A 23,254-nucleotide genomic window follows, 5' to 3' on the forward strand; every position below is an offset into this window, starting at 1 on the left:
CTCTGACTTATTTCACTTAGCATAATGCCCTCCAAGCTGGACTAAACTCTTAAGGCAGCCTTTAATATGCAAATGCAAAATGTTAATTTTCAAGAGAGGAAAAGACTATGCAATGCTTCTCATATTTATTTGGCTATGGAATTCTTATTTTATAAAACAACTTGAGACTAGTGATTTGGAGAACACATCTTAGAAAATACACGAAGGTAGAAAATAATCATTTCCTCATTCACAAGGGGTTATGATCTCTCCTTTTTTCCGTGCAATAAAAACATTGCTATGAAAAAAAAATTTTCCCTGTTGCTATTTGGGTATGGCATTAGGTATCTCTCTACATGAAATATCATTTTATTTATTCTAAATTATTTAAAATTTAAAAATATACTTCTTGGGCTTCCCTGGTGGCGCAGTGGTTGAGAGTTTGCCTGCTAATGCAGAGGACACGGGTTCGAGCCCTGGTCTGGGAGGATCCCACATGCCGCGGAGCGACTGGGCCCGTGAGCCACAATTACTGAGCATGCGCGTCTGGAGCCTGTGCTCCGCAGCAGGAGAGGCCGCGGTGGTGAGAGGTCCGCGCACCGCGATGAGGAGTGGCCCCCCGCTTGCCGCAACTGGAGAAAGCCCTCGCACAGAAACGAAGACCCAACACAGCCATAAATAATAAATAAATAAATAAATAAAAATTAAAAAAAAATTAAAAATATAAAAATATACTTCTTATCAATTCATTTCATGATTTCAGATATTTCACTTCATGTCTATTTCAAGAACCACACATGAAGCTCAAAGAATTACCTAGCCTGAGGCCACAAGTTGGCAGTCTTGCACAGTGGATGGGAGACAACAAGCCTAGAGTTTAGTCTCAGCATTCTTACTAACTAGCTGGTCTGGCTTTAGATAAGATTCTTAACCCTCTTGGTTTTTTCATCTGTGAAATGAGGTCATATTAAATAATTTCCATGTTTTCATGAATCAGTTCCTAAAATATAGGATAATTACCCTAAAAAGTTATTTTTAAGAAATGGGTTGGAAAGGAGGATGAAGATAATGACCAAGCTGAGTGTTTAAGGTGATGCCATATAGCATAGCAGTGCAGATTGCAGAGCTGTGTGATCTCAGGCAAATTAACCTCTTTCTGCCTTATTTTCCTCGTTCATAAAACAGGGATAATATTACCTACTTTATAGGGCTGCTGGAATGATTAAATGAGTTTATAAATGTAAAGTGCACAGAATAGTTGGGTGCCTGGCCTGTTTTAAGTGATAGTTATTATTTAATACCTTTATCTGTGTACTAAATAATGGGGAAAAAGCATAATACATTAATTTTTAACAAACTGCCAAACAAGGATGAGAAAAAATTTTAAAGAACTTGTTACAATGAAAAGCAGTACATTAAAATTTTAAAAAGGGGTGGTGGTGCAAGAAGATAAAAATCACTTTTGAGGATTCTGAAATAACGGGCAGTTTCATCAAATTTTACAACTTGCAGACAAGGAGAATGAAATTCCATTATTATAAATCAGACTCTTCCAAATAAAGTATGTGTCACAAAAAAATCCACTGTGGTGAATTAATTCATCATAGAAATATTCAGCAGATGATAACAATGATCTCAAGTATCTGTAAACCAAGGACACTTTCAAACAAAAGGCTGACTCCATCAATCTCAAAACATAAATTACAGTCAAATACACTTACTTAAAAAAAAACCTAACTCAAGTATGGAAAATATTTACCTTTACAATGAGCATATGGCATTGTCATTACATAATCTTCGCCTCTATTCAAGAAAGTTAACCGTGCTTCTCCTTCTAATATTGCAGATAATGAGTTTCCTGAAATAAATATTGTTTATTAAGTTTCACAAAAATAATTCAGCCAATTCAAAACAAACAAAACATATTTAGGACACCTATCAGATATCTACAGTGGAATGTCTTAAAAATGTCTCAGTCTCAATGTGTCCAAACATGTATTTGTTGTCTTATACCCAAAACATATTCGATCCATGTTCCTATTCTTACAAAATGAGTACTTTTAAAAGGTACTCATTATATGTTGGTTGTGTTATTTTACATGAGGCTCTTAAAAAAAATCTTAAACATGTAGAACATGCAGTAAAACACTGTTTCACTGTATAGCTTAATATGCCCTTTTTTGAATAAAAACATTATTTCTTATCTGTAAGACACATTACGTCGTTAAGTCCCAAGCTTTAAGTACGTATAATTGATATAATAATACTATGGCTACTTTAGAAAAAATTTAAAATATGTATAACCCACCAAAATGCAATTGATGATAAAATTTCATGGTATTTTCTTCTAGCTTTTCATATATATATATATATAAATATATATATTTCCCCCATTGACAGTTTTATTGAAGTATAATTTACATACAGTAAGTGACCCATTTTAATGGTGCATTTTGATAGTCTTAGCAATTGTATCCAGTCATGTAACCTCCACCACCACAATCCTTGCTCCTTGGCAGTCAATCCTTTCCTCCAGCCCAAGGAAACCACTGGTCTGGTTTCTATCACTATAGTTTGGCCTATTTTAGAATTTTGTATAGATGGCATCATAGAATATGTAGTTTATTGTGTCTGACTTCTTTCATTTAGCAAAATATTTTTCAGATTCATCCATGTTATTGTATCATTTCATACCACTTTAACAATACTGAAAAATCTAATGTATGAACATAGTATATCTCTCCATTTACTTGTCTTCTTTAATTTTCCTCAGCAATGTTTTGTAGTTCTCAGTCTACAGGTCTTATATATCTTTCATTAAATTTACTCTTAAATATTTTATTTTTAAGATACTATTGTAATCAGAGTTGTTTTTTAAATTTCATTCTGCAAGTGTTCATTTCTAGTATATAGAAATACAATTGACTTTTGTATTTTGATCATGTATCCTACAACCTTATGAAATTCACTCATTAGTTCTAGTAGTATGGTGGTATATTTTTGAGGATTTTCTATATAGATCAGGTATGTATGTGGTTTAACTTCTTCCTTTCTAATCTGTATGCTTGTCCTTTAACTTGCCTACTGCATTGGCTAGGACTTCTAACAGAATTTCATACAGAAGTGGTGAGAGTGAATATGCTTGCCTTGTACCTGATCTTAAGTAAAAATTATTCTATTTTCAACATAAGAGTATTAAGTTGGCTATTTATTTTTCATAGATACCTTTAATCTAGTCCTAGTTTGTTGAGAGCTTTTATCATGAATGGGTATTGAATGTTGTCAAATGCTTTTTCTGAACCTATTAAAATGATATGATTTTCCTTTATTCTATTAATATGAATTACACTGATTGATTTTCAGATGACATGCCAACCTTGTATTTGAGATACACCCCACTTGATCATGATATATTATCTTTTAAATATATTGATCATGACATATATCATTTTTAGATATCCAATTATGTGTGTGTATTACCGTTTATACATATTGATTTGTTACTAATTTGTTAAGGATTTTTGCAGGTATATTCAAGAAAGATATTGATCTACAGTTTTCTGATAATGTCTGGTTTGGGGATTAGTGTAATGCTGGACTCATAAAATAGCTGAAAAGTGTTTCCTCCTCTTCTATCTTCTGTAAGAAGCTGTACAGAATTGGTATTATTTCTTCCTTAAATATTTACAAGAACTCAAAATATCTGGGCCTGGACTATATCATTTTTATAATTTTTTTTAAAATTAATTTATTTATTTTTGGCTGCATTAGGTCTTTGTTGCTGTGTGTGGGCTTCCTCTGGTTGCAGTGAGCGGGGACTACTCTTTGTTGCAGTGCGCCTGCTTCTCATCGCGGTGGCTTCTCTTGTTGCGGAGCACGGGCTCTAGGCGTGCAGGCTTCAGTAGTTGTGGCACGCAGGCTCAGTAGTTGTGGCTCGCGGGCTCTAGAGCACAGGCTCAGTAGTTGTGGTGCATGGGCTTAGTTGCTCTGCGGCATGTGGGATCCTCCCGGACCAGGGCTCGAACCCGTGTCCCCTGCATTGGCAGGCGGATTCTTAACCACTGTGCCACCAGGGAAGCCCTGGACTATATCTTTGAAGGAAGACTTAAAATTACTAATTCAATTTCTTTCACTGATTTAAGGCTATTATAATGTTACATTTCTTCTTGGGTCGGTTTTGGTAATTTGTGTTTTTTAAGGGATTTGCCTGTTTCATCCAAGCTGTCAAATTTGTCATAAAATTATCCATAATATTTCTTTATCATCCTTTCAGTGTCTGTAGGATCCGTAGTGATTCTGTTCATTTTATTCCTGATTTGTATTCTTTATTCTGATCAGTCTAAAATCAACTCTTGGGTTCCCTGATTTTCTCAATTGTTTGTCCACTTTCTACACTGATGTCTGCTCATTATTATTTCCTTCCTTCTACCTACTTGAAATTTAATTAGCTTCTTCTAACTTCATAAGGTAAAAAGTTAGATCACTGATTTGGTTCTTTCTTTTTTTCTAATTTAAAGTTATAAATCTCCCTCTAAGCACCCCTTCTGCTGTATCCCACAAATTTTGATATGCTGTATTTTCATATCATCTAGTCTTAAATATTTTCTAATTTCTCTTGTGATTTCTTCTTTGGCCCATGAATTATTTAGAAGTGTGTTATTTAATTTCTAAATATTTGGAGTTTACCTCGATATCTTATTTATTTCTAATTCTATTTCATTAAGGTTGCAGAACATATTCTGTATGATTTCCATCTTTTTAAATTTATGGAGAGTTGTTTTATGGTCAAACATGTTATCTATACCAGTGAAAAACCATATGTGTACTTGAATACAATGTGTATTCTGTAACTGTTGCCTGTAATGTTCTAGAAATAACAATTAAGGTAAGGTGTAGATAGTGTTTTTCAGGTCTATATGTCTTTGCTTATATTTCATCTAGTTGTCTTACCATCTGCTGAGGAGACAGTGTTAATCTAAATATGATTTTAGAATTGCCTATTTCTCCCCTTAATTCTGTTTTTGCTTCATGTGTTTTGAGGTTCTATGATTAGATATACATTTGTGATTATTATGCTTTCTTGATGTACTAAACCTTTTATCATTATGAAATAACTCCTTTTTTTATCTCTGTTAATACTTTTTGTCTTAAAATTTTATTAATATAGCCACTCAATCATACTTGAACTTAATGTTCGCATAGTTTAGCTTTTAATTTTTCCTATCCATTTACTTTCAACCTATTTGTGTCTTTACACTTAAAGTGGATCTATCCTTGCTGTTTTATTCAATCTGACAATCTGTCTTTAAATTGGATTATTTTGACCATTAACACTGATATAATTACGACGGGTTTTTTATCTGCCATGTTACTGTGTATTTTCTATTGTTCCTCTCTGATTTTTATTCCTTGATCAAGCTTTCCTGCTACTTTAAAAAATAATTTGAATTTTTTTTTTAGAATTTCATTTCAGTAATCTTATTGGCTTTTTACTTATCCTTGTCATTATTGTGTGGATGTGTGTATGCTCATGTGCACACGCACATGCTCTAAAATAGCGCTTCTCAACAGTGGCACTACTGCTATTTTGGGCTGGATAATTCTTTGTTGTGGTGGGTTGTCCTGTGCATTGTAGGATATTTAGCAGCATCCCTGGCCTCAACCTACTGGATATACCAACTGGAAAACCAAAATGTCTCTGGCCATTGCCAAATGCCTCCTGGGCCCCAAAGTTGAGGACCAGTGCTTTAGGGATTACAAATATTTATCTTTAAAATTTCACACGCCACTTACAATTAAATTAACCACTTTTATAAAATGTAGAAACTGTGCAATCTGTATGTCCACTCTCCTTTAAGCCTTTATGCTATAGTTATATCTGCATATGCTATAAAATTCACAAGACAATGTTAACATTTTTTGTTTTGAACAGTAATATATATTATAAACAAATTGAGAGGAAAAGGTAAGAAAAAATGTCTTTTGTATTTACTAGATACTTATCATTTCTTACAATCTTCTGTCCATTCTGAGGATCTGAGTTTTTATCTAGTATCATTTACCTTTAGCTTGAAGAACTTTAGCTTTTCTTGTGGTATGACTCTTCTGGCAACAAATTCTTTTAGTTTTATTTTATCTGAAAATGACGTTATTCTTGAAGAATATTTTCTTTCAACACTATAGAGATGTTCCATTTTCCTGAGTTCTTCACAGATTCTAATGAGAAGTTGGCCATTACAGAATCATTATTTCCCTGAATGTATTATATTGCTTTTCTCTTTTTGTTTTCAAGATTTGTCTTTGATCTTTGGCTTTAAATAGTTTGAGTACATTGTGTCTTGGCTTAGCCATTTTTTTTTTCCTAACCACTAGACTGCCAGGAAATTCCCTGTATTGCCTTCTCTAGGACATTGGTGGATTCCCACTCCACCAGTTTTCTAGAACTTGAAGTTAAAGAAGTGGGAGTTGGGAACTTCCCTGGTGGTCCAGTGGTTAACACTGCACTTCCACTACAGGGGGCATGGGCTCCATCCCTGGTTGGGGAACCAAGATCCTGCATGCATTGGTTTAGCCATCTTAATGTTTATTCTGCTTGGTATTCTTTGAGCATCTTGAATGTGTGAATTTATACCTTTCGTTAAATTTGGAAAACTTTTGCATCAACTCATTTTTTTTTTTAACATCTTTATTGGAGTATAATTGCTTTACAATGGAGTGTTAGTGTCTGCTTTATAACAAAGTGAATCAGCTATACATATACATATATCCCCATATCTCCTCCCTGTTGCATCTCCTTCCCACCCTCCTTATCCCACCCCTCTAGGTGGTCACAAAGCACAGAGCTGATCTCCCTGTGCTATGCGGGTGCTTCCCACTAGCTATCTATTTTACATTTGGTAGTGTATATACGTCCATGCCACTCTCTCACTTCGTCCCAGCTTACCCTTCCCCCTCCCCGTGTCCTCAAGTCCATTCTCTACGTCTGCGTCTTTATTCCTGTTCTGCCCCTAGTTTCTTCAGAACCAATTTTTTTTTTTTTTTTTTAGATTCCATATGTGTGTGTTACCATATGGTATTTGTTGTTCTCTTTCTGACTTACTTCACTCTGTATGACAGACTCTAGGTCCATCCATCTCATTACAAATAACTCAATTTTGCTTCTTTTTATGGTGGAGGAATATTCCATTGTATACGTGTGCCACATCTTCTTTATCCATTCATCTGTCGATGGACACTTAGGTTGTTCCATGTCCTGGCTATTGTAAATAGAGCTGCAATGAACATTGTGGTACATGACTCTTTTTGAATTACGGTTTTCTCAGGGTATATGACCAGTAGTGGGATTGCTGGGTTGTATGGTAGTTCTGTTTTTAGTTTTTTAAGGAACCTCCATACTGTTCTCCATAGTGGCTGTATCAATTTACATTCCCACCAACAGTGCAAGAGGGTTCCCTTTCTCCACACCCTCTCCAGCATTTATTGTTTGTAGATTTTTTGATGATGGCTATTCTGACTGGTGTGAGGTGATACCTCACTGTAGTTTTGATTTGCATTTCTCTAACGATTAGTGATGTTGAGCATCATCAACTCATTTTTTTCCTGTTCCATTTTCTCTCCCCTTCTGGGACTCCAGTAACACATGTGTTAGACCATGTGATATTATACAACAGATATCTGAGGCTCTGTTCATCTTTTAAAATAATTTTTCTCTGTGTTTTCCACATTGGATTTCTATTTATCTATTTACAAGTTCACTTATTTTCTTCTCTATCATCTCCATTCTGCTGTAAAGTTCACTCTATGAATTTTTAATTTAAAATGCTGAATTTTTCAGTTCTAGAATTTCTATTTAATTTTTGAAATATATCTATTTCTACTTTTCTTCTAAGCTGTACAATTTTTTCATTCACTGTGACCATATTTTCTTTTACTTATTTAAGGGCACTTATTTTAGCCACTTAAAAATCCTTGTGTGCTACTTCCAACAGTATATCCTGGGGTTTGTCTCAGTTGATTTTCTTTTCCTTTGAGAAATATGTTCCATTTTCCTGGGTCTTTAAGTTAGGTAAATTTTGGATTTGATTCTGGACATTATAAATGTTGAGTTGTAGAGACTCTGAATTCTATTATTTTTCTCCAATGAAAGTTGTTCTTTTGTCTTAGCATGCAATTATTCGGTTGGACTCAAATTACGAACTTTGGGGTTTTTTTGGGTGGCAGTTTTGTTCTGGATTTAGCCAGAGAGGTAGGCAGAGAGAATTTGGGATCCCCTCTCTGGCTCTTTTCCTTTTCAGGTTCCTGTTCTCTGTCTAGTGGCCACAGTTTCTCCAAATTTAGTGTTTGGTTCCCCAGGTCAGAAAGGCTGCAATGTTTCTACCAGTTTACCCTGCTAACTGTACCTGACCTGAGGCTGAAAGTCATGGAAACGAGGATTCATTCTGTAATTTCTGTTCTATGACTGTGGACTTCCCACTGAATTGGCCTGCAATTGCTCTCTCTTTAATGTTTTCACGTATTAATAGCTGCTTTCTGTATTAGGGCCAGATGTCTAGAGGAGAAGGACTGGTCTAGTAGGACCTTATTCAGACATTGTTGTCCACATACATTTTTAACATAAAACCACATAGATTTTTGTATCCAACTTTATACATGTATTGGTATACCATAAAATCATTTCTCTCTTATTATATAGTATTCATAACCATACTATATCTTAAAATAACTGAATGTTCTCTTATTTTAAAGGAAATACTTGCTCTTTGTGGGAAAGTTGAAAAATCCAACGATAATTACCCATAATTCCATCATTCAGGTTAATCATGAAATCTTGATATAATTCCTTGCATCTTTTTTTCCTATATATGAATGTATACATGTTTTAAAGCAGAGTAGACTCAGAGCATATATGTACTCTGCTTTTCACTTAACATTATATCATAAGCCATTTCAAATTTTAGTGCACATTAGAATTACCTGAGGAGATTGTAAAAATGTATATTCTTGGGCTTCTCTGGTGGCGCAGTGGTTAAGAATCTGCCTGCCAATGCAGGGGACAGGGGTTCAAGCCCTGGTCCGGGAAGATCCCACATACCGCAGAGCAACTAAGCCCATGCACCACAACTACTGAGCCTGCGCTCTAGAGCCCACGAGCCACAACTACTGAGCCCGTGTGCTGCAACTACTGAAGCCTGTGTGCCTAGAGTCTGTGCTATGCAACAAGAAAGGCCACCACAGTGAGAAGCCCACGTGCCACAACAAAGAGTAGCCCCCGCTCGCCACAACTAGAGAAAAGCCCACGTGCAGCAGCAAAGACCCAACGCAACCAAAAATAAAATAAATAATATAAATAAATTTATATTAAAAAAGTATATACTTGAGCCCAGTGATTTTGATTTGGTAAGTCGAGATTGGGATTCAGGATTCCAAAATTTTAACTGATACTCTGATTATGAAATTGATGGTTTATGCATACTGTTTGAAAAACAAGAGCAGTTCTCCCAAATGATGATAAATTATTCAACCCACAGCAAAGTGACTAAGTACCTATATTTTATCTGCTTTGCAGAATATCAGAAAGCCATTTAAAAATGAATGGTTCTTAGGGCAAAGACTAGTGGTACAAGAAAAAACAGATCCATAGATCTGAGAAGATAGCCCTTGAGATAGAAAATAATGGCATTAAAAACCAGTGATAAATAAACCAAATATTGAGAAAATTTATTGGCTTTTGGGAAGAGAAAGTTGTGATCTTGCTTCACTTCATACACACTATATACAAAGAAATAAATTTCAGGCAAACTAAAGAGCAGTGAAAGCATAAAAGTATGAGAACATGTAAGCGAATATTTATATAAGCTGAAGTGAGAAAGGGTTTTCTAATCGTGACATCAAAAGCAAAAACCATCAAAGGAAAAACTGATAATTTAGTACATCAAAATGTCAAGAGACTACTTAAGAGGAATATACTCTACCCAGATGTCATTAAATTTAACTTAATTTAGATTCAAGAAAATGAACTAATTCCTAAAACAATATAAACTATCAAACTCTCCTAGCAAGAAGTTTCTATATGGGCAAGTCAATAACCAAAGAAGAAATGAGGAAGTTACCAAAAAATTGTCCCTACAAAGTTTGAATTTAGTAAATTCTTTCAAATTATAAAGGAACAGATAGTTCTGATATACACAACTGTATGTACTATAACATAGAAAAAAGAAGGCCAGCTGCTGAAGTAATCGCAGAAAGTGAGCTATGTACCTGGTATTCAATAAAAATTCTACAAGGGTAGAACACACATTCACAAAAGCCATTTAAACTATAGTGAGGGTAGGGGCATGGAGGAATGGAAGGTTCAGTAGGGAGGGAATAACCCAAATATACGTAACCTTCAGAAGAAAATGATCACCCTCTGAAACAAGCACAATATAAAACTAGGCAAAAAAATCAAAACCAAAACCCAAACAAAGCAAGCATCAAGGGATGATTTGTTTGTTTGAATTGTCACAGATTTTAGATTAAGGTTTCCTACTGTACATATTTATTTTCCCTTGTACTTAAAAAAGTTTTTGTTAGTATGTTACTTGATCCAAGGTTAAATATCATTACTGACTGACCCTGGACTAAGTATTCTAACTGTATTTGGATTCTTTCTCCTCTTTTCAAAGACTAAATAAAAAGATCAAGCCCTTAGGTACTTTGAGATGAAACTAAAAACCTTAGTAGAGCTAAAGGCAAAAAAAAAAAAAAAAAAAAATTACGGCCTAAAATGGTTAGCTGTAGTGGGCAATCATTATTCTGTCTTTTGATAAGTGGTGTTTGTGGTAAATTTACACGCACATGATGAACACTTACATAACATGAGTCATACCTCTATTTATGAATGAGCAAAGAAAAACAAAAGGAAAAGGAAGGTCATTATCCAAGTAAAAATGATAAAATTACATATAAATTCCTTGCTGAAAACAGCCCAAGACATTGTCTGTATAAAAGCTCACCAGGAAATATTACCTCCCAGAAAAGCATATAGATTGAGACACAGGTAAACTCACCATAGAACTTGGACTTAGCCAGGATACTACCACTAAGGCAAAATCCATCTTTTCGGTTACTAACATAAAAGGCAGATATTGGTGGATGATGGGACACCTATTGAATACAGGAAAAATACATTAAAATATAATAATATAAGCATATTATTGTGATATTATCAAAAGTTCAAGTCTTAAAAGCATACTCTAATAATGAATTAAAAGAAACATTTGGTAAGTAGTAAAAATTAAATATTGATGATTGTAGTAACCAATCTCCAAGATGTATCTCAAGGAAACCTACCTCCTGGTATTCACACCGTAAGGTGAGCTTCTCTTACACTGTACCAAAGTTAGTTTGTGTGGAAGTAATAGTATATCACTTCTGAAATTAGGTTATAATGCAGCATGTACCTTGGTGTGTGTGTGTCTCTCTCTCGAAGATCATTAGCTCTGAAAGGCCAGCTTCCACGTTACAAACAACTCTATGGAGAGGCCCATGTGACAAGGAACTGAGTTCTCTTGTCAAAAGCCATGTGATGAGCTTGGAAGCAGAATCCTCCAGCCCAGGTAAGCCTTCAGATGATTGCAAAGCTGGCTGACATCTTGACCTCAACCTCAGGAGAGATCCCAAGCCAGACCACCCAGCTAAACAGTTCTCAGATTCCTGAACATCACTGCATGAGATAATAAATGTTTTTTGTCTTAAGCCATTAAGTTTTGAATTTGTTATATAGCAATGAATAACTAATACAGTGGCTATTCTTCATGTAGATTACTGAATAGACTGTAGGAAACTAACAAAAATTTTAATAATTAATATTGCAAAATGTATACATCATGTTTTCTGAAATGAGACAAAACTAAAATCAAACGCTTCTCAAGCTTCTCAACTTAGTGACGAATTATAGTGAACTAAAATACAAGACAGTATAATCATTAATTTAAAAAAATTAATACATATAAGTGGTTTCAATCTGAGCAGTATATCAAAATCTCTTGGGAAGAGGAAGGTTTTTCAAATAACATATAGTCTTCTCATCCTCCTTACACTCTGTATATGAAAGGTAAGCAGGTCAGGATTTGTTTAGATGAAGAATAGCTGGGAAGAAATAATAGGGTGGGAGAATTAAATTTAAAAATAATGAGGCAAAAAGTGCAATATCAGGTTATCTAATCGTGAATGCACAGATTTGACAAATGTGGAGGGCTTAAAAAGGCATGTAATTTGAGATAAATTTAGAAAGATATGGAGGGCCCTGAATGTCAGAGAAATGGGTGTAAATTTGATTTAGGAACTGGGGAACCACTGAAGTATCTGGTCCAAAAAAAGGAGCGGGGGCAGAGCAAGAAAAATAAAGATTTATTTTTTATCGTAGGATTCCATGACTGTAAGAGAGTATGTAACTTAAGAGTATGGTATTTAGTAGTAGTCAGTACTAAGAGGTTAAAATCTTACCAAATGTTCACTAATAAGAAAGGTTATAATCAACAGTGAGTTTACTGAGTTAACATTTTCTATAAAAAAATCTGAATAACTTCCAAATCAGTTTTATTTCTATAACATGCATTTCTAATACCTGTTCAGCAATATAAAAAGTTTTGCTGTTTGTTCTGGGATGAATCCACAAACAACGGAAAGTCTCACCAAGTATAGGATTATAAGGTTTCTTCAGTCCCTAGTAAAAAACATACAAGTTTCAAATTATAAATATGGAAGATTCAAAGTACTAACTTAAACCAGTCAAGATAGGCTTAACTGTATCATCTGCGAACTATCCTTATAAAATTTCCCAGTAGTGACACGAAATAAAATTAAATGACTTCAATCATAATACAGGTCTAAATAACCAAGTATTTTGCAATTCTGCTAACTGAAAGAGGCCCTGCAATGCAATTATTAATAAATAATCTAAAGATAACATAAAGAATAAAGAACACATGTAAGGCTATAGAAAGTAAAACAAACATTACCTTTGGCTTTTTATAGAATCCTGACAAATACCATTTTACTACTTTCTTCAAACGGAAATAAGGATTTTCTTCAAGAGCAGCCCTAAAAAACAAAATGATATATGCAAAAATTTTACAGAATATATCACAAATTCTCCCTCATATTAATCAAGTCAACAATTGAATATGAGATATGATTGGAAAGCATAATTCATTTTCAAAACAGATGGCAAAACAACCATATAAATCAGTTTGCAAGAATCATTTTTCATAATCTGGTTACTTTTCTCCCCATTTTTAACCCCATCTTTAGCCTTCAACCTCCCCTATGTGCTACCAACTGATTTTCCAGAGTGAATTGTACCAATATAACAGATAATCAAAGAATAATTTTCATTTTAAAAAAGCCATGATTCACCTGTCCCCTTGCCCTTCTGCTAATGCTATGAACATTGCAAAATACTGATTGTGTTTTTCAGGTGAATTCTGAGAAATTTATATATATATATGGCAATTTATTTATATTACTCCCTTCAAGCACGTCTGACGGTCCAATGTGGTGATTTTTGAAGATGAAGTGTGAGATGGAAGAGGCTAGGCCTAGGCTTGCCGACAACTGTGCCAAGTTGAAAATACTGAACTTCTCGGGAGTTAACATTCCTCTGATTGCTCTCTTCTTGGTTTAAATTCTCTTACTACACAATTTATTTACAGTTTTACATGTCTGTAGAATGCACAGTTCAAAACTCAAAGCAATATAAAGAAGTATACAGTCTTGCTATTGCCCCATCTCTCCATACTCTTCCTACTTAACCTCCCATAGGTAACTTTTTTTTTTAGCTGTTTTTTTTTTTTTGGCCGCACCACGCGGCATATGGGATCTTAGTGCCCCGACCAGGGATCAACCAGGGATCTAACCCGCACCCCCTGCAGTGGAAGCGCAGAGTATTAACCACTGGACTGCCAGGGAAGTCCCTAGCTGCTTCTTTTTATATAGTTTTCTTGAAGTATAAAGAAGCAAATATAAATATGTAGTCTTTTTTTTTTCTTATTTTTCTTTGGCTGTGTTGGGTCTTCATTGTGGTGCGTGGGCTTCTCAGTGCGACGGCTTCTCTTGTTGCGGAGCACGGGCTTTAAGCACACGGACTTCAGTAGCTGCAGCACGGGGGCTCAGTAGTTGTGGCTCGTGGGCTCTCGAGCGCAGGCTCAGTAGTTGTGGCTCACAGGCTTAGTTGCTCTGGGGCATGTGGGATCTTCCTGGACCAGGGATCGAACCCGTATCCTCTGCACTGGCAGGCGGATTCTTAACCACTGTGCCACCAGGGAAGTCCCAAATATGTAGTCTTTTTCTTAAAAAAAAGGGGAACAAACTAAATGCATTCTTCTGTACCTTGCTTTTTTACACACACACACACACACACACACATAGTCCTGAAGATCCCTCCAAATCAGTTTATAGAGCTCTTCCTTAGTGTGGATGTACCATACATTACTTAACCAGTCAACTGTGGCTGGACACTTGAGTTATCTAACCTTTTGCTATTCCAAACCCTGCTGCAACAATTTTGTATATATGTCATTTTGTACATGTGGAGTTGTATCTGTAGGAGATATTCCCAGAAGCAGGATTACTGGATCAAAGGATTGAATGCATTTATAATTTTGGTAGATACTGCCAGATGCCTTTCTAATGCACTGTGCTAGTTTGTGTGACCCAGCAGCAGTCTATGAGTGCCACACAACCTTGGCAACAGTGTGTGTTGCCAGAAGTGCAACCTTTCAATTTAGGAAAATGGTCATCTCTCAAGATCTTACTGTGATTCATAGGAACCTGCCTCATATTTTTGAGGGAAATAAATTTCTAGATAGATAAAAGAAAGCAGAACTGGGGTATAAAACAGAACTGGGGTATAAAAGCGTTTAGATTTTTGGTCAAAGTGATGGATGGAAAATAGATCTTATTATGGTTTGAATTTGCACTTTTCTTATTTTAAGTGAAGTTTACACGTTTAAGGACTATTTTTATTACTTCATTTTTAAACTGCTTGGTCATTTCCTCCACTCCTTTTTCTATTAGGTTATTGATCATTTTCATTCACTAAGAATTTATTTTCATTCACTAAAATAAAAAGAGCCCTTTTTATTTTAGGGAGCTTAACACTTCATTTATGACTTAATTTGCAAAACTCTCCCACAGTTTACAAATTATCCTTTGAATCAGCTTGTTTTTTTTTTTTTGCAATGTTCATTAATGCAACTAGTAGACTAATAATGCAACTAATAAACTGAATACAGGTATGAATGCAGAATCTAAAAATCAGGTCACAGGGCCAGAACCTAGTATCTTAGAAAACACAGCGCCTTGAAACTGCTGCTGGAATGGGGGCAGCAAGTGAAACCTGGAAACGTATGATTCTCCAAGAAACTTGCTGGGAAAGAGGTAGGCAGCTCCTCCTCCACCTCCTTTATGCCTGCCTTCTTCAGAATTACTCCCAGAATCAGCTGGCAGGAAGAAAAGCAAAGATGAGAGTGGGGATTTATGCCATGTGCCAGCAATTAGTAGGATGTTCCAGTTGTGATAAGCTGCACACGCCTCACTGCATGCAGAGAGGATAAGCACAAACGAAAGCAGAAGCCCCAGGACGGGACCTGAAGGAGCACTTAGGTGGGGGGAGAACAAAGAATGCCAACCAGCTCTCCCTGTGTTAGGTCAACGCACAGGTCAGGGAGCCTGTGATGGCAGTGCTGTCAAGGCAGGGGCAGAATTCCTGTCTTCCTCAAGCTTGTGATTTCTCCATCTGACCTCATAAACGGAAACATCACAGCAAAGTATTAAACCTGCTTCTTATTAAGGTCAACTATAGAAATGGTGGAGAAGAGAGAGTGGTATCTCATTTGAGCCTGATTTTGGTACAGCATTACCACTGAAATCAGCACTCTGAAAAACTCGAAAACCATGAAGTATCTTTTATTTTAAGAAATGAGAATTTACTTACTCAGATAGGAAATCTGCATGATAGTAGTAATCTGAAAGTTTATCCAGGAAAGAACGGGGTTCCAAAATAAATGTAGGCAGAACCACCCTGGATAGGTCCATGCCAGGACGGACTTGTTTCAGTAGTGTCCAGATAAGGCTTTTGTTTTCTTCTGACACAGTTTCTGTTTGAGAAGCCTCACCTGCCTTTAGCAATTAACAAAAAATACTGAAATACTATATTTATTTCGGACACATAAATATGTAGATAAGACAGCTAATACTGAAAATATGAATTTTCTCTAAGACTATTCCAAGCAATCTTAAAATGTGAAAATAACCCATTAGGTAATAAGTCAACACCTATAAAATTTAGTAAAAGGGTTGTCACAAGAGACACTAAAGTGAATGATATATACAAAGAATCCATTACAAAAAACATTACACTCTATTATTTTATACTATGTTTACTTCTATGCATTAGCAATAACAAGAAAGTTATAAATTCATGTTTCCCTACAATTTACTTTGTACCTGGCAATAACATCAAGGAGTATCTTATTTCAAAAGCAAACCTGAAGAAGATGTAAACTCTAAATTTAATAGAATATATTGGTATTTGTGCGAGTATATGTGTTTAATTGTTTACAAATCCTGATATATTCATATGTATGCACCTTTTAAAATAAAATAGGTATTATATAAATACTATTCTCTTTCAGGAAAATAAGCAATAGGTCATACAAATATCTTCAATTTCATCTGTAAATTTCCAAGAATTAGAAAACCAAAATCTCTGAAAATCACAGACTGTTACCTCTCCGAGTTCTTCATGGCTCTGTTCAGTGTAGGTAGTCTCCTTTAAAGGCTCAACCGGCTCAGGTTCAATGTATGAGTCATCTTGCCTTTCTGATGTATCTGTGTCACTTTCTTCACTTTTCCCCATCACCTCATTGTCAGACTCATCATGCTCTTGATCATTTTCTTTATCAGATTTATCAGAATACATATCTTGGTCCTTAAAATGCTGTCGTTCAATTTCACTATCATTTAACCTTAAGAGAAAGAATTATTAGGAGGAAGGATAAAGGAGGTTAAGAATATTTAATTTATAAATAAGAAGGATACGTAACACTTACTGAGAATTTACTATGTGCAGGGTAGCATTCTAAGTGTTTTATATAATTTAACTCATTTAATCATACAATAGCCCTATAAGTAAAATTATTACTCTCACTTCACAGATGAATAAATGGAGGCACAGAGAAATTAAACTAAAACCTGGAAAATGTTAAAAGATGACACTCTGAGCTCTTTGCTTCTCTATCCTTTAGGTCTAAAATTTTCCAAAAGCAAAATTTTAGACTATTTCTTGCTAGATTTTTTTCTTAGTTTTACAAACATCATCACTTGAATCAACCTATCACTTCTGGTCTAAAGAAAAACTTCAAGCCAAGACCACTAGATTCTCAAGTGAACACAAATTAATTATGATTTTCTACCTGTAAAGGTCTCCAAAGTCACTCATAATAAGTCCAAAAATAAAAGGAGAAATGTATAAGGTAATTATATCGATTTAATACTGGACTGAGGACTTCCCTGGTGGCACAGTGGTTAGAAATCTGCCTGTCAATGCAGGGGACATGGGTTTGATCCCTGGTTCGAGAAGATCCCACATGCTGCAGAGCAATGAAGCCTATGCGCCACAACTACTGAGCCTGCATTCTAGAGCCCGCGAGCCACAACTACTGAACCCCTGCCACAACTACTGAGCCTGCACCCTAGAGCCCACGCTCTGCAACTACTGAAGACTGCGCGTCTAGAGCCCGTGCTCCGCAACAAGAGAGGCCGCCACAATGAGAAGCCCATGCACCACAACCAAGAGTAGCCAGCCCCCACTCATCACAACTAGAGAAGGCCCGCGCGCAGCAACAAAGACCCAACGCAGCCAAAAGAAAAAACAAACAAACAAACTAAAACTGGATAGGCTTAACCTTGAAAAAAAAAATCCATGGAGAACTGGAAATGGAAATTTCAGCTTAAGGAAATGAACCTATGGCCTAAAATTGTTAAGCTGCCATACCCAACCTTATTCTTACTTACAAGACAAGGGTTACTAATCTGCACAAAAAGGAAACAATTTTTTTTAAAAAGTCACTTCCAGAATCAAAAATTTTTTTAGAAATTTCTCATTTAAGAAAGTATCTGTGGGTTTTGTTTGGTATAAAAAATTTGTAAAGTACTTTACAAATGAATACATGGTGCCGTTATATATAATAACTGACATTTTAACAATGCTGAGATAAGTTTAACAGAGCAGAGTAGTCCTATTTGATTCTCTTTTAGTCTCTATTTTTCCAAAATCTTCTTATGTTTGGATTTTAATCAGAGAACTTCTAACAGAAATACATTTTTTAGAATACTTTTCTTTTTTTTCCTTTACAATCGTATATTTTTAAAAACGTAGTCTAAAATTGCTGTCTTTGCTTTCTTACCATCTAGTCTCTCCTTAATCCCTCACAATCTGGTTTTTATTTTCTCTTTTATTTTGTTTTATCCTCTCTCTCCCCTTTGGCAACCAGTCCAGTTGCAAGACTTCATCATTTCTATTTGATGATTTCTGTTTGATGATTTCCCACGCATGCAAGAATAAGCTTCAGATTCATGTTTTTAAATGCTTGGTTGACCACATCTATATATACTGGGACCACTGCATCCTCAACATGTCCAATATTTAATATACTATCTCCCAAATATGGTCCTTTAAAAAAATTTTTTTTTTTAATTTTTATCATCTTCCCAGTCACTCAGGCTTAAAACTTGGTAATCTTTTTTTAACTTTACCCATTTCCTGTCTCTTACATCCAAGGAGATTCTAAGTCTCGAAGGTAGGCTCCCATCCTTCCTCATCTCTGCATCATCAGTTCCTAGCTCATTTTCTGTCATATATCCACATGAACGTGTTGATATGTTGATTCTACTTAATGGTAAAATCTGTTATATTGATCCTCTCCCTGATTCCCTAGCTGGATATTATGTTTTCATCCTCTAAATTATCCTGATCCTATATTACCCTAAGACATCTCTCCTTTGGTTGTTTATGTCATTCTTTTCCTCCTACTATTTATAGGTGCCTGGCATTTTATCACTTTCAAGCAAAACAAAACAAAACATCTCTCTAGGATTACATAGCTAGTAAACTGTTATACTGGATTCAAATTTAGGATCATATCTGATTCATTTTCCTATTCACAATGTGGTGAATTACAAAGAAAAGTGTATGGTATCTTACACAGAAAAGAGACTCAAAATTTTTTAATGAATAAATATGTGAAGCAGATGAATTTTAAGATCCCCAAATAAGAGCATTTAAGGATTACCTGGTATTCTATAACACCAGGGGAAAAGGCCCCAACAAAAACCCATTCCTATATCAGGTGCACCTCCCTCCTGCTCATCCTATCCCATTCAGACTCCTACACTAGGATAAAATAAAGCTCCAGATTATAGATCTGCAAAGAAAGGATGTAAAAGATAAGGTAATGGTGGTTTTATTTATTTATTTATTTTTGGCAGTTTTAAAAGCGAGTAAAGAAAAAGAGTCAAACAAAAGGATAGGGAAAAAAAAAAAAAAGTTCATCTCAGCTTACAGGGAAGCGAGGAGAGAAGCAGTCTAACTTTGAGGAGGGTAACCTCAATGCTGACAGAAATAAGTGGCTGCAGAGAAGCTGAGGGTTGAGGCCAGGGAGGAAAAGGGGAAGTCTATTTTTCCTGCAAAGCAACAGAAGAGATCTGAACCTCAACCTTCGTTTCCTTGAAGAAAATATTTTTTAGTACTAACTACAATGAATGCTTCAGGGGAAAAAAATCCCCCACAAATAGGATACAGTTCCAATTTGAAACACAATATAATAGGAGAATTCCACAAATACCAGGTAGAATAAGTCAAGTCCATTATAGAAAAAACAAAAAAGTGCTATAGAACAACAGTAGAAGGACGGATTACATCTCATTTTTATGAGGCAAAGAAAGGCTTCACATATGATATAATATTTGAGATTGAGATTGGCCTTGAAGAAAACACAGGAGTATGACGGAAGAAAAGAGCAAGGAGGACTAGAGGTCATTCTTAATTGAGGGAACACCAGGCACAAAGACAAGGTAGTTAGCATGGTTGTATTTAGGAAAGAACAAGTAATTCATATTAGCTGGAATCAAGGAAATAACTTTCCACACCTCACCATAGCAACTCAACAAATTTTAAACCAGGCCATAGGGGTTTAAAGACAGCTAAGTTTCAATCCTAGATACAATACAAAAATTCTAGGCCTGCCAACTAATCTAGTGAATAACATAGTCTCGAAAATAATCACCAAATTAGTGGCAATATCTACTTACTGGAAGTTATCACCACTGTGGAGACTGTTAGCACGTAATAAGCCATACAAAGTCACATGTGTGCTCTCTGATGAGATGCTCAGGTCATGTTCCTTTCCTTCCCTGATCATTGTACGTTTCAGAAGACTAGAACATTTCAAAGCCAACTCCAAAGCATCCATCCAGCACCTTCCTAGAAGAAGACAGATTCATAAATAGTATAATTCAAGAAACTAGAAAAACTAGCATCCATCTTAATTTAACACTGTTAACTTTTAAACATACTATTATTTCTCTCAGAAACATGCACTGTAGAAGTTAATTAGAATATAAAATCCTGCCAGGATGTCTTAATGTAATTTTTCAGTTTAATAAGTGCTTTTTACATTCTAAATATCTAGAAACCACTGGTAAATAAATAGCATGAACGTGCATTAGAAAATACATCTAATCTAAAATAAGGGTACTTTATTTTTAAAAGCTTCAAACATTAACATGTAGAATAACTGAAGGTACCAAAAAGGTACACGAAATATACCTAAGGGATTATGTTTCTACTATAAACAAACTATCTAAAATAATATTTTGTTGTTGACAGGACATCTATCCCAGGTTTAGCACCCAAATTTTAAGTCAAAAAAATGCCTGTCTAATACTGTTATTAACTGCCATATTAGTTAGTGGAAGCATTAATAATTTAATTTTTTGTGTGTGTGGTTGACTCTCTATATATATTTTAATTTTTATTTATATTCGACTATAGTTGATTTACAATGTTGTGTTTCAGGTGCACAGCAAAGTGATCCAGTTATACATATACATATATCTATTCTTTCTGAAAATTTTTTTCCCATTTAGGTTATTACAGAATATTGAGCAGAGTTCCCTGTGCTCAACAGTATGTCCTTGTTGGTTATCTATTGTAAATATAATAGTGTGTATGTGTCAATCCACAAACTCCCAATTTATCCTTCTCCCCCAATAACTTTATTTTTTTTTAATTAAAATTTAGAACAGTACTAGCAGAAAAAAAATGTTAATTGCTCTTTAAAAGTCATATACATTTGTTTCAAGATATGGTGGCAATATCAGCCAAATAAATCATTTTCATAATGAAAGCTCATGCCTATGATATTTTAATTTAAAAAATAATCATCTAGTGAAAGTAAAGTTTAGAAGGTTACATGATTCCCTAGGCTAAGCTAGTCTACACTATAAAACATAAAAGTGAAGAAAAAATCCATTATCAATTATTAAAGTTTTAAAGTTACCTTGCTTTCATACAAATTATACCCTCCCTATATTTGTTTCAGGAATTAAGTATTCAGTAATAAAGTACAGAATAGAAGTTTGTGTTTGAATGTCTTATGCAAAAAAACAAAAACAAAATAGTGTATACAGTGTTATGTTAATATTTAATGATGAAATATAAATAGTATTAAATGCACTTCTAAAATGACAAAACTTAATGAGTTACCACAGAGAATACTAATGAAGTCAAAAAGGTGTTAATATGTCAATAAAGGATGAAGAAGAAAACTCCAGGCTGCTAATTTATCACTTAATTATATAATGCTTCCTTCCTATTAGATTTCCCTGTTTGTGAACCAAGTTGATGATATATTTAGTGTTCTAGGCAATTTATGATTATAATACCTCTGCTGCAAATTCCATACTAAACACAGATTTCCCAAAGGAAAATGCAGTGATCTATAAAAGTATAGATCTATAAAAGTATATAGTATATTTTTAAGTGAACCTTAAAAATAAGGACCAAAATCCAATCCATCATTTGTATTTACCATCTGACTCTGAAGTAGCTCGGATGATCAAATAACTGCTAGGTAAGGGCTGAGTTATGGATCCAACTGCTTCACCTTTTGGACCCTTAAAAGCAGAATAAACAAAATAAATGGTGTACAGTATTATGAGATCTCAACTTTATATTATTCATTATTATCTGTAATAATCTAAGTGAGGCATGGATTATAATTTTTAAAAACAAACAAGCTTTAATTTCATGCTTCTTGAGAAAGCAAATGTTAAGTACTGAGGAAAGCTTTCCTCTGTCACAAAATTTACCTCCTTACCAGAAAACTGAACTTATAGTTAACATTAAGCATTATCTCTGCATATTGTTCACATATTAAAGAGAAACCTAAAATTTCCCATACGAGACCAAATTTTAATTTAACAGAATTTCCATACCACAGAAACTATTAGATAAGAAATACTAAATGTCTGGAAACCTAAAGAAACAGCTGGAAACTTACAAGAAAAAGAGAAATGAATTTTTACTAGGTCCAGGGGAAAATAATTTTTTAAGTTGTCAGATCAAAGAATAAAATGGATTTTAAGAAGCATAAACATTAGGAAGTAAAGATGGACATTTAAAGTGAAAAAAGTAGAAACAAATCAATACGATTTTAACAAATCCTATAATATCCCTTGGGTATTTTCAAATGGCTTTATAATTTATGGTCTAGTTCCTAGAACCAGTAGAGTAGGACCTTGAGTCAGACTGCCTGGGTTTCAATCTTGATTCCATACTAGAAAAATTACTTAAGTAACCTCTTTAGGCCTCAATCTCTTTATATGGGTAATGGGGGAAATTTGTATCCTCCTTATAGGTACGAGAATTAAAAAAAGATTCCATATAACATGCTGAAGAGAGTCCCTGACACAAAGTAAAAATTTATAAACATTACTCTTTCCTAATCATAGACATTGACTTTTAAGCTGCTTAAACAATGTCCTAAGTAGGTTTTGCTTGTGAAGTATATTCTGATGTTCATATAATTGTACAAATTTCCCTCCCACCAATATTTGGAATGAAATAACTTGACATTTAAAGTATTTTTTAACGATTTAAAAATTCATTATAATTCTTACAATGCCTAAAAATAGTAGTAAAGAATAAATAATATACATATAAAAGATTTTG

The 23,254-nt window shown here is 34.7% G+C and overlaps 1 protein-coding gene across 5 annotated transcripts in view; it reads right to left on the reverse strand.

The window, feature by feature from the left end:
• Nucleotides 1-23,254, reverse strand: part of OSBPL8 (oxysterol binding protein like 8) — a 200,436-nt gene that overhangs the window by 29,531 nt on the left and 147,651 nt on the right. For all 5 annotated transcript variants that reach the window (XM_068560527.1, XM_068560528.1, XM_068560531.1 and 2 more), the window contains 8 exons: nt 22,113-22,197; nt 20,332-20,503; nt 16,751-16,988; nt 15,956-16,140; nt 12,981-13,062; nt 12,587-12,685; nt 11,028-11,124; nt 1,739-1,837 (listed from right to left, as the gene is read on the reverse strand). In XM_068560527.1, coding sequence (XP_068416628.1) covers nt 1,739-1,837; nt 11,028-11,124; nt 12,587-12,685; nt 12,981-13,062; nt 15,956-16,140; nt 16,751-16,988; nt 20,332-20,503; nt 22,113-22,197 — 1,057 coding nt within the window. The remainder of the gene's footprint in view (nt 1-1,738; nt 1,838-11,027; nt 11,125-12,586; nt 12,686-12,980; nt 13,063-15,955; nt 16,141-16,750; nt 16,989-20,331; nt 20,504-22,112; nt 22,198-23,254) is intronic.

The sequence above is a fragment of the Eschrichtius robustus genome, chromosome 13 (assembly GCF_028021215.1).
Source record: "Eschrichtius robustus isolate mEscRob2 chromosome 13, mEscRob2.pri, whole genome shotgun sequence".
Classification (NCBI taxonomy): Eukaryota; Metazoa; Chordata; class Mammalia; order Artiodactyla; family Eschrichtiidae; genus Eschrichtius; species Eschrichtius robustus.